Source organism: Procambarus clarkii, chromosome 62 (assembly GCF_040958095.1).
Source record: "Procambarus clarkii isolate CNS0578487 chromosome 62, FALCON_Pclarkii_2.0, whole genome shotgun sequence".
Taxonomy (NCBI): domain Eukaryota; kingdom Metazoa; phylum Arthropoda; class Malacostraca; order Decapoda; family Cambaridae; genus Procambarus; species Procambarus clarkii.
In genome coordinates this window covers 16,248,421-16,260,848 of record NC_091211.1, presented here as the reverse complement: position 1 = coordinate 16,260,848, position 12,428 = coordinate 16,248,421, and the positions used below count along the sequence as shown (strand labels likewise).

The 12,428-nt window shown below is 38.6% G+C and overlaps 1 protein-coding gene across 3 annotated transcripts; it reads right to left on the bottom strand.

Moving 5' to 3' along the window:
* Nucleotides 1-2,178: 2,178 nt before the first annotated feature.
* Nucleotides 2,179-12,428, bottom strand: LOC138354267 (DET1- and DDB1-associated protein 1-like). Of its 3 annotated transcripts, none has more exons than XM_069308196.1 (4): nt 12,281-12,428; nt 8,840-8,978; nt 6,660-6,718; nt 2,179-4,326 (listed from the first exon to the last, which is right to left on the bottom strand). In XM_069308196.1, the coding sequence occupies exons 1-4, from the start codon at nt 12,281-12,283 to the stop codon at nt 4,222-4,224; spliced, it is 306 nt and encodes a 101-aa protein (XP_069164297.1). In that variant the 5' UTR covers nt 12,284-12,428; the 3' UTR covers nt 2,179-4,221. The 3 variants fall into 3 exon arrangements, with proteins under 3 accessions (XP_069164297.1, XP_069164295.1, XP_069164296.1); XM_069308194.1 differs by lacking the exon at nt 12,281-12,428 and adding an exon at nt 11,934-12,134; XM_069308195.1 differs by lacking the exon at nt 12,281-12,428 and adding an exon at nt 11,909-12,111.

Genomic DNA, 12,428 nt, shown 5'->3' with positions numbered 1-12,428 from the left:
GAACGACCAGCAGGGGAGGTGTATGGGTGGGAACGACCAGCAGGGGAGGTGGAGGGGTGGGAACGACCAGCAGGGAAGGTGGAGGGTGGGAACGACCAGCAGGGGAGGTGTAGAGGTGGGAACGACCAGCAGGGGAGGTGGAGGGGTGGGAACGACCAGCAGGGAAGGTGGAGGGTGGGAACGACCAGCAGGGGGGTGTAGAGGTGGGAACGACCAGCAGGGGAGGTGGAGGGTGGGAACGACTAGCAGGGGGGGTGTAGGGGTGGGAACGACCAGCAGGGGAGGTGGAGGGGTGGGAACGACCAGCAGGGGAGGTGTAGGGGTGGGAACGACTAGCAGGGGAGGTGTAGGGGTGGGGAATAATTGTAATAATTATTCATTGTTTCGGGGGACAGGCAGCCAGTGTATTTATATACGATAGGCATCTATCGAGGTCCCCCAAGGTCTACCTGCAGGATGCAACCCCACAATAAGCTGACAAACTCCAGGGTATCTATTTACTGCTAGGTAAACAGGCGCATTAGGTGATAAGAACAACCCGTCCCCGACTCAAGTCCATTACATCCAGCGGTCGACCCCACAGACGCATTCATAAATTTTAACTTGTTCATTCAAACCAGGAATTTTATCATATATAAATTAATATTATTTTATATTAGCATATTGTACATATTTAGGCACCGGTTAGGTTAGGTGTTTAATTAGGTTCTGTTGGCGATTATTTGTATTTATAGTACGTGGGTGAAGCATTTATAGCGTTGTGGTTCGAACAAATTCGTCAGTGGGAGGTGGAGGGAGAGGGTAATGACCAAGGGAGGTGGAGGGAATGACCAAGGGAGGTGGAGGGAATGACCAAGGGAGGTGGAGGGAATGACCAAAGGAGGTGGAGGGAATGACCAAGGGAGGTGGAGGGAGAGGGAAAATGTAAAGTTCTTCTCTAAGTACAAATTACCCATTCAAATTGTAACCCATTTCTGTGTCACATTCAGCTACCTGGCCCAGTCTCATTTTCCAATGAGCCAGTCTTTTTCCTGTTTTTTGTTTGATATACTGTATCTGAAAACCTTTAAATATTGGTTCGGAAAGAGGGAATATTGATGGAGCAGATCACAGTATAGGCAACAGCATAGACGTGGGGTTATTAGATTGTTTAAAGTCAAGGGTCTATGTAGTGTACTAGTACATGCCAATGAGTTTGGTTGGGTATAAATAGGAGTGGCCTTTCAGATCCAACCAGTTGGACTGATCGACACAGCGACGGCCTCCCTAGCTTCTTGCAGGTCACTCCCTAGCTTCTTGCAGGTCATCATTGGATCCCCCAATGGTCCAAGTGGTTGAACAACATTCCTTAATGCCGTCCTGTCCAAACGCCTTGTTCTCATATCCCTTCCAAGTGCTACATAGTCATACTGGTTTAGTCCTTTCTCCACATAATTACCTTACCTTGCATGGGCTTAGTGCACTCCTCCACTTTCCTTTGTTGTTGTGAATGCATAATCACACAAGTCAAATATTCTATAACAGTCATACCATTAAAGATCCCATCTACATTACCTCATCAAAATAAATTTGTAATTTGTACAATAAGTTTGTATTATACTCAAATTAAAAACAAGGTTACCTTGCAGTGTTTCCAGAGGTCAAAGTCCCAGCAGCCCGGTCTCTGACCAGGCCTCCTGGTTGATGGTATGGTCAACCAGGCTGTTGGATGCAGCTGCTCGCAGCCTGACATATGAATCACTGCCTGGTTAATCAGGTATCTTTTGAAGGTGTTTATAAGAGTTCTCTCTTGAACACTGTGAGGGTCGGCCAGTTATGCCCTTTATGGTAAGTAATTATCAAAAGAAGGCACCAAACTGGGAAGGCTATGTAGCACCCCCCCACCCCTTGTGTAGTGGAAGTGTTGAAGTCTCCGGCCTCTGATGTCGAATTCTCTCTCAATAGTACCTATTGCACCTCTGCTTTTCAACGATGTTATTCTGCACAATGTGCAGAGAAATGGTAGAAGCAAACGTCAAACTACATCTACCAAGGTCTGATTAAGATCTGTGTCCTTTGCAATTTTTTGGCGCTACCTCTCACTGAAAAGTATGGGGTGCACAATAACCTAGTTACCTCTGGCAGCAACAAAGTTGCCTACACTGAAGGAAGACTCTTGATGGGTCAAGTAAAACAACATTTATTTTGCTTGTTTTCTTATTAGATTTCTGCGCTGTCATCACTATATATGTGCAATACAGCTATGACTTTCAGATGTATGAGATGAATATGAAGTACTGAAAACCTTCATCTATATTTTCATGTGCAATGATTATTTACTTAAAAATTTCCATCTCCATCTCCTTGGTATCATTTTCTTGATATTATTATCAAAATAATACAAGGCATTGAATAGAACCAATTTCTTGATAAATTAATAGATCATTAAATAAATTACTCTTCTGGTTATCAAACATGATCACAATAGATAATGAGTATGTAAAATGTATGTCTCTCTAACAACAAACATGTAATTAAAAAAAAAAAAAAGAAATATTAAAAATAAATCTTGCAAAGTAACGTGAATAAAATCTTTCACAAATCTGATGCAGTTTTCAACGTGCAAATGTTTACCCTTGTATCTCACAAACTCATCATATTCTCATCTGACTAGAGACTTGTCTTATTTATCACCTTGTGGTACATTATAAGACTACAACTTCCACTATTCATATCCAGGCTCAGATGCAGACATTATTATGAACAGTATCTAGAAAGTCAAAAACGAACAAACATGTAGTGGTTGAAACAATCGGTTACATAAAATACTCTCCACTCTTCCCACACTCACTAGACAATGCCATGTGGGTTTCAAACAACTGAAGGCATGCATAATTTTCCAAAGATCTGCATATTAATTGTACAGTATGTTACTTGTACAAAATGATATGGGTAAGCTCCTCTCAAGTTTCCTTATAAACTCTGTACTTTGACAGCTTCCTACCAAACAAAAAAAAAAAAAGAAAAAAAATTATATATATTTATATATAATCAATTAAAAATATTAAGCTTATATTTTCAACATGTTTCCCACTCTGTAGCAGCTATGGTATGAGAATATATTACCATCAAACATTACTAAGAGTAGCAAAAATATAGTTCCTGATCGAAACTGTATAAAATCCTGCAATAGCAAATATGACAACCACAAAAGCCAAACTTGCTTTTATATCAAAAAGGTATTCATGGCATAAAACTTAAAAAATTTACTGTGGTAATAGACACCTATACTGTATTAAAAATTTAACATTCAATATTACCGGACAATTAATTTCTATAATATTCTTGTTCCGAGTTGAGCAGCAACTTGTATACAGTCTCAATCAGTGCCAAATTCATCTCCCCCACTTATCCATTCTAGATTATAATAAACAAAATCAAGGATGAATGTATCCATTAATAAAAAAAAAAGTAACATGAGCAACAAAAAATTAATGCAATTAAATAGAAATGGTCTTAAACCATTTTCTTTACTTCATTCAGGAAAATTATTTGTTTTCAAACACAAAGCATTACTGAATGTGAACTATATTTCTGATGAAATGGACTACAACACACAAATGTTTCAATAAAGCTAATCTGCTTATCTCTTTACGAGGTATTCATTGAAGCTATTGGCACCTGCTAGATAATGCCTCCATTATTGAACATCAAGATTCTCAGTAACAATATGTACCTTCCAATGCAACAAAAGAGAAATAACAATTTGGCTTAGACGGCAAAAAAACTACATTACAAAAATGATCCAGTTGACAGTTAAGGAAGACACAGTCAATCTTCAAAAATATATCTTACACTATAATATCATTACAATCTTAGCGTTATAGAAGGATACCATTGAACTACGGCCTCCTCAATTTTTTTTCTCTTTTGTTTTTACATATAAAAGCCACTAAAATTATGGACCCAAATATTCATAATTAATCGCATCTACATGTTCAAGTATACAGTGCATCTTTCCGATTTATGAATTTAATTCATTTATTTGTTTATTAAAAACAGACAAACCAGAATTAATAGGATTACCTCCAAGCATAACAACTCCACCTCAGGAATGATTATGACTATTAGCCCCAATGGGTCTTGAAACAGGTTCAATAAACATAAACACATGGAGTCCACATAATCCTGGCTTATTTAATGGCAAATGTGATTGACTGCTAGAGGAAGGAGTGGTTGTGGCTATGGAGAGTCGGACGAGGGGCCAGGTTCTAAACGAGGTCGTTTATTACGGGGAGCTTCCTCTTCATTGCTACCAGAACCTGTCTCGCGTTTCTTTTTTGGACACTGAAAAATATAGCCAAGAGTCTTTTAATATTACATTTACATAAAATGAGCAAGACAAACTTACCACTTAATGTGGTAACCAAAAAAAAAACTTAAGTATAATATTGTACTGTAATACAGTACAACACCTGTATAATTTGTTCAACTCTGCTGACATGTGCAACATACAGTGGTATCTACTTGAATAGAACCTGTTTCAATGGAAATCCAGGTGTAATAGAATGGTTATGATCCAGTTATACTTCAATGAACTGTAATAAATGCGTGGACAAATGAAAGAAAGCTGCATAATCCGTATTTGTATGTGTGGTAAATTTGTTTGATAAACATAAATTCAAGTGATCCACAAACATGTGTTCTATCATTTGCATTAATGAAAACCCCAAAAATTGTGGTATAAAAAATAACAAAATTACAAATGCCTTAATGTAATGGAAATGCCTTGGTACCAAGTGGGCCTGTAACCACAAGACCCATATAATCAAGACATCATTTTGTTTAAAACAACTCATTGATTCCACACAAACTCAAACTCATTGTCCAGCATGCTCATGTGGTAAACGTGATTTGTTTTAATTTTTGTTTGGCAATAGGTTTCAGCCCTAGAGAAGATAGCCCTATTATAGGCAGTGGAACACATTGCAGTCAGGTGAAAACAGTAACAGTTACTTGTACAGTAATAGTCAGGTGAAAACAACTGGGTAAATTTGCAGATCTCTGGATAACAGTGCCTATAACCTACAGCACCTGCACCAATACATAGAATGAAACCAGAAAAATACCAAGAACGTTTTGAATATACTGTACAGTACTTCAAAAACATTTTGAAGCATGAAAAATCTCTCTCAAACACCTGAATGAATAAATATTGCAATGTTAACTTCTCCTGGATTCAGTGTGATAATTAAAAGAAAGCTATTTTTTATTGTCGAATTTAAGGGGGGTTGCTTTTAATTTTTTCCTTTGATATCAGGCCCTTAAACTGCACAATGACATCAGGGTAGATACCTAGAATAATACAGAATGGATAATAAAGGGATATCCAGAAACTGGTAGAGAAATCCTTTCCATTTCTGCCCTTCAATACAAAAACATTCTATGGTACTGTATCTAAATCAATTGAAAATGCCACCAGCATCTGTCAAGCACACCATGCTAGCTTATAAATTTATTTCAGTCCTTAACGGTCATTGGTTCTCAGTAATAAGTCACGGAACATGGGTTTGCAATTGTTCGTCTCCAGATGCATGGGAAGAAAAAACATAATTGACGTCACCAAACAATACATAAACCACCTATAAAGAGTACTGACACACCCTGCTTTGGGTGATATGTCTTGCCATCAAAAGCCTGGCGCTAAGGTATCCAAAGCCTTGGATACACGACAAAACTCTGGACACAACCATTTTACTGGTACATTTGTAATGTCTCTGTGGATATTACATACACTCAACACAATGTCAGCCCATACAACATAAATTTATAAGCTCTTACATACAATGCCCATTCCAGTGTCATTTTATAGAACACCTCATCTTTTAATTCATATATTATGAAATAACAAAATACAGTACTGTAAATACATTTTAAGTCACGGAAAATGTCAATAACTAGGCTTGACCCGGGCCAGCTTTGATAGAGAAAGCTATACATACTTAGAATTGAGTAACTAATGCGTACAGGGTATGCAATGATTACAGGTACTGTACTACATTAAGTACTGTACAGGCACTGTTATGAGCAAAGTTAAATATATCTGCTTCTGCAAAGTCAGGTGGGTTAGAATATTGTGGGGATTGTTGATGAGGAGGTGACAATGGTGGTTATGGTGGTCACTGTAGTATGCAAGAAGAGTCGGCTAAGGTACCTTCAGCATCTCTACACAAATCCTTTGTAGAAGGATCATCCCAAGACCGTACTTAGAGCAACATTTCGATCCTTGGTACGTACTCAATTATTATTTCATTATTTCTTCTAAACAAGACAGTACTGTATTTTTTAACTTAACTAGAGAATTTTATGAGGTATGATGGATTAACCCTTAATTTAGATACTGCACCGTATAATTGCCTGTTCAGTTCAAAGCCGAGTTGGTCTGACGGTGGGTTGGGGCCTGTATTTCTATCTAAGACAGGTGGAAAGCAAGTGGAATGAACTAAGAGCACAGGTAGAAGTAGTCACTTCCATTTACCACTATAAGAACAGATATGACACATGAGCATTAGAAAAAAGGAAGATACAATTGTATCCAGGTACCTAATAGCCAAGAGTGAAGGAGCTATTTCACATCCCTTTCCCTACAGACACAGGCAAGCACATATAGCAAGAATTACCTTCTTTTCCCATTGTTGGTGCAAGTACCGCAGGAGGATATTTGTCTTCTCAGTCACAACTGTAAATATAAATAGGAAAGTATCATAACTTAAGCATTCAGATATGTTGTGGAAATAATAGTTTGAAAGTTCGAAAGTTGGAATTCATGAACAAAAGTGCAAACATGACTGGTTTACTTTGAATGAGATGAGTGTAGCACAAAATATCATCAGATACATACAATGAAAAGACATTTTCCTAAGTGCAAAAACAGAAATGTGGGTGTTGCAGGTATCAGTGAGGTATTGTATATGAAATATTATATATTGCATGGAGAAAGGGTTAAGGAATGGTTGTTGAGAATTTGCCATGAGGCATCGGAAAGAAATGCTATTGTAAACAATCTGAAAAAATGTAATTTTATATAATTGCAAGGGGGAAGAGTGTAATGAGCAAACATTACAGACATTAGTGTACTAATGATAGTGAAAGTGTAAGGCAAACAGCCAAGCACTTGGTCTGTGATCGACAAGGAAAGCTTCATGGTGAAAGAAGTTGTGGATCAGATACTGTACTGTAAAATTATGACATTTCGGTCCCATCTTGGAGCATTACCAACACGACTTGATAATGGTCCAGGATGAACCGAAACGTTTTTGTTTCTTCATTTTCTGATGTTTAGGTTGCACATTGGTGACTCATCTAAAACATCTGATAATACATATCTTAGCTAACATGCTTAGCTAACCTGACAAATGCCCCCCAAAATTCAGATTCCCTCAGAAACTAGAACAGGTCAGTACTTATTCAATTATACATATTTAATAGTCACTGTCTGGGAGCTGCCAGAGCAGTACGGGTAAATGTGAGGGTTAGCAAAGGTCAGCCTTGTGTTAATGGTACTGCCACCTGGTGGTAGTGAGGTGAAGCAGGCATTCAAGAATGTTAGCTACAGGGATAATAAAACCATCCTATTGAAGGCAACATACATGACATCACAGCAGTTCTGTTAGCTTGAGCTTAAGAACAGACCCTTATCTTGAGGTTATCTTGAGATGATTTCGGGGTTTTTAGTGTCCCCGCGGTCCGGTCCTCGACCAGGCCTCCAACCCCAGGAACCAGCCCATGACAGCTGACTAACACCCAGGTACCTATTTTACTGCTAGGTAACAGGGGCATAGGGTGAAAGAAACTGCCCATTGTTTCTTGCCGGCGCCTGGGATCGAACCCAGGACCACAGGATCACAAGCCCAGCGTGCTGTCCACTCAGCCGACCGGCTCCCCTTCTGAACACCTGTTATCCTGGCTGGATATATCTTGTGCCAGCTACTCTCAAGGACCCTAAATGATCCCACGGGAATGTTTTAAGCACTGTGGCAAATGTCTTATGTTAGTCATATGTATGTATGAAATATGATATATGTTAGTATGTTATGTCATCTGTTAGTGCCATATAGACATCTTCCTGCCTCAATATACCTCAGGGAGCAGAAGAATAATGGAACTTAGATACAGTATATGATTATTTCAGCATTTTATGGATTTCATTCTTGGTTATATTTCTATATGATATAATGTATTGTACAAATAGGACTATCAATTAAAATTACATTAGTTAAAACAGCTCAATCCCTTACTCTAATTTAACAAAATGACATAAATTACCCTCCATGCTGTATTCTAGAGTACAAAACATTCTGTACAAACTTAATTTTCTTAACACTGTAACATGCTTACTCAGTAGCCTACTGTATTAGGATTCAAGCCCTGCACTAAAGAAAAATGCATTATGAATTACAATTTCTACTGGGATGACACAATCACAATATAGTAGATGATATACAGTACTGCACACACAATATCTTACTGTAGAAGGAAAAACATACGACAAGATGAACATAATTGACAATATGCATACTGTATACTGTACTATACTGTATACACCGGAACTCTCAGTTCCTGCGACGGCGCTGGAACCAATCGTATTGGCGTATGCCTTTCCATTGGAGACTTTCAGCGCCGTGGAGAGGGGGAACCTGCTGCCTGGGTAACAGCTTCTCCCCCGAATCAACCTACCCTGGCTTTGCGCCCTGGTGAGGCCACTCCAGACCAGGCCGACATCAGAGTGCAACTCCATAGTCTCCTGAGACTGATGGATGCCTACTACTACTACTACTACTACTGCTTTAATGGGACTTACTTTCTTGAGAGCTTGGATTATCTTTAGTTGGCAGATAAACTGGTGGCTTCTTGTAGGAGGTTCGCCCACTAGGGTCCCCCTGGAACCTACTGAAATTTTGCTCATTGTAAACTGGGAGTCCTTTCAGGAATGAGGAAGCCTTTAAAAGAAATTATGCATATCAGAACTAATGACTTTTACATAAAGGAATACTACAGTACATTTAACAAGTGATGAAAATTCAAAATGGAATAAATTCTGATTCACTTGATTGCTGACTAATACACAGTTAACCAACAATGTTCATAATTTGCCATAATAACAATGTTATTATTTTACACTTTCAAAATTCTGGTAATTTTGTTGTATTCAATAAACAATCTATGTAAGTCAAACATTACAATACTGTTTATAGTACAGTATACTGCACCTATTACAGTGCAGTACAGTACTACCATAACTGAATTATTACCATAATATTCTATTACCATATTCTATGATTTATAATATCAATTTAGATTTTTATGTACAATACTTATTCGCACTTTCACGCCTTACCAGTTCGGTTTATACATTCTCAAATATACCCCTCATTTTCTCCATCTTCTTCATCTTCTATCTCATTTTTTACATCTTGGCAGCTTGCAAACTGACATTGATACAGTATTCCCAACCTGTAACATCACTCGACAATTTTGGCGAGGAAGGTGGCGTCATCTGCATGACATGTCATGTTGTGTATTGGTGGCCATTATGGTCTTTGGGCACCATACCAGCTTATTTGTGCAGTTATGTTGAATAAAACATGTAGATACCTATATATATATATATTTAATGTGTGTATATAGTGTAATAACACCACAAACAGTACTGTTGGAGGAGAAATATTAGTGTGTCTGGCCTTGAACCAGTGAGGAAGGCATCCACCAGCTGACTGTGTGTGTGTAGCTACATCTCTTATTGCCTAAAATCATCATACAAGCTTAGATGTACAGTTATGGTGAACAAAACATGTAGATACTTATATATAACGTCTGTGTATTGTGAATAAAAGCAAAAACAGTATGGTGGGAGGAGTATGTTGGCGAGTAAGGAAGTGGTGGCGAGTGGCTGGCTAGCTGGTGAGTGATGGTCACTCTTCGTTTTTTTTTTACTCATAATACCAACTTAGTGGTTCGTTATGGTGAACAAAACATGCAGATACTTATACATAGCCTGTGTATATAGTGTAATAACAGCAAAACTGTTTTGGTTTATTGTTTTATGAATATAATACTGTAATTGAATTACTAATATGCACACCATAATTTTGAGTACAGCGATGATTCACACATTTCATTATATAAATATATCACAAAACACACTATTGAATATTATTATTGAAAAAAAATCCCAGAGACACTGAAATAATTAGGTAAATTAGGTAATAATATCTTTGTGGCAACTCCTGCCTGACAGCTGGGGCGAAGCAGACCTCCTCTGGTGCCTGCTGTCAATGCCTCTTTTTTGCCAGACTTCCCCGCCCTATTACGGCCAAAATATACCACCTACGATTTTTTTTCCCCGTGATCAGGGAACACAAATGAACACTTTTATAAGACGAAGGAATTTTTTGGATTTTTTTTTTTGTTGCGCCTGTGGGTGTTGAAGGCCAAAAGGCCCTTAGTGGCTTAAGGGTTAAATGATAACTATCAACCGTACAGTACCAATATGAATGTATTGTATATACACATTGTTTTACAAAAACCCATGTATCTTCTTGTAAATGAATATACAATATCATTCTTATGCGATAGTTAACGGGTAATTCTTGTGTGGAGTCTGAGTTCTGTTATCTTGAGGTTATCTTGAGATGATTTCGGGGCTTTTTAGTGTCCCCGCGGCCCAGTCCTCGACCAGGCCTCCACCCCCAGGAAGCAGCTGGGGGTGGAGGCCAGCTGACTAACACCCAGGTACCTATTTTACTACTAGGCAACAGGGGCACAGGGTGAAAGAAACTCTGCCCATTGTTTCTCGCCGGCGCCTGGGATCGAACCCAGGCCCACAGGATCACAAGTCCAGCGTGCTGTCCGCTCGGCCGACCGGCTTCTCATCTGCACCCATTTGACGTCATGTTTGAAAACAGTACACAAACGAGATCAACCCTCTTTTTACCCGTGAACTAGGCAAACCTTATCTACCCAAATCTACCAGTACACAATATCCACTTAATGTGGTTATGGTTTGTTCATTTAATGTGGTTATGGTTTGTTCATTTAATGTGGTTATGGTTTGTTCATTTAATGTGGTTATGGTTTGTTCATTTAATGTGGTTATGGTTTGTTCATTTAATGTGGTTATGCTCTGTTCACAACGGAAATGTCTGCAAAGATACAGGTCACAATTTTTGTCTAGACCTAATCTAACCTGGCATGTGCAATAATTTAGCATCCATCATAATATGGAATGTGTATACATCTAACATATGCCTGACCTATTCCATTGTGCCCGTGGATGTACAAAAGTTACAACAAATTCTGTTAACCAGTATTATAATATATTGACAAAACAACCTGTAGGCTATATGAAATGCCTTGTGTATAAAATAACAACCTGTTTTACAGTACCATTTTGTTAGCTTCGTTTGCCCAAAACATCGTGCATTTCAGTGACTACAGTAAACAGCAAAGTAATATTGTTCTCGAATATATTACAATACAACTATCCACTGCATGTATATTTGCAAACCATATGAAACTGAAATTTCAAAACTGATATGTAAACAGGAATGAGTATATGTGTGAATCTTTGCTTAAAATATTTATATATTTTTATATACAAGAGTTGTTACATTCTTGTAAAGACACCAGCATGCACAGCGTTTCGGGCAGGTCCTTAACCCTGATTTTCCCCGGAATACGACCCACCAAATCGTTTAACAACCAGGTACCCATTATAGCGTTGGGTGAACAGAGGCTACAATTAAGGATTGGCGCCCAATCAAAATACAGTACAATAAACTTCATCTCTTATACAAATATTTTATTTTAATTCCAATCCTTTCAGTCTAAATAATCAAAGAACAAAGAAAACAATAAAAACACTACATACAACTTCACATAAACAACAAACAAACTTGTGCTGTGACTCGACAGTTGGAGCAACAGCTTCTGTGGCCCACATAGTTGCAGTTCTCTCGAGAAGCGAGCCCTCGGCCCCTAGGAGAGGCCCGGCACATGATTACTCGACCATGGCAATCAATGGGTTTGTGGCCATGGCGAACACAGTAGCCTGCAGGCGCTGCTGCACGGGGGAGTGGTCACACTACGCCTCTATTTCCACCTTCCTGCCTCACCCTCACACATTACTCTCCATGGCATGAAGGCACAAGCTCTTGTGCTGGGTATATAATATATTGTCGAGAGCCCGCTGCCGCCTAACACTGGGAAATATATAATATTCCTCAGACCTCAGGAGACTTACCATGTTGTTGATCGTCTTGGAGGAGTTTGTTCGCGCTGGCTCTAACTTGCTCCTTTTAACTCTTTTTAACTATTTCTGCCGAAAACGGGTACAAACTAATTTACTTAAATACTAATTTACTCTATCGTAGGACATTTTAACGATAACA

Coding starts and splice junctions, on each gene's coding strand:
- LOC138354267 (XM_069308194.1), bottom strand. CDS start 12,035: ATGTGCCGGGCCTCTCCTAGGGGCCGAGGGCTCGCTTCTCGAGAGAAC. Junction 8,979..11,933: donor ACTGTCGAGTCACAGCACAA/GTTTGTTTGTTG, acceptor TTTCTTTTAAAG/GCTTCCTCATTCCTGAAAGG. Junction 6,719..8,839: donor TAATCCAAGCTCTCAAGAAA/GTAAGTCCCATT, acceptor TTATATTTACAG/TTGTGACTGAGAAGACAAAT.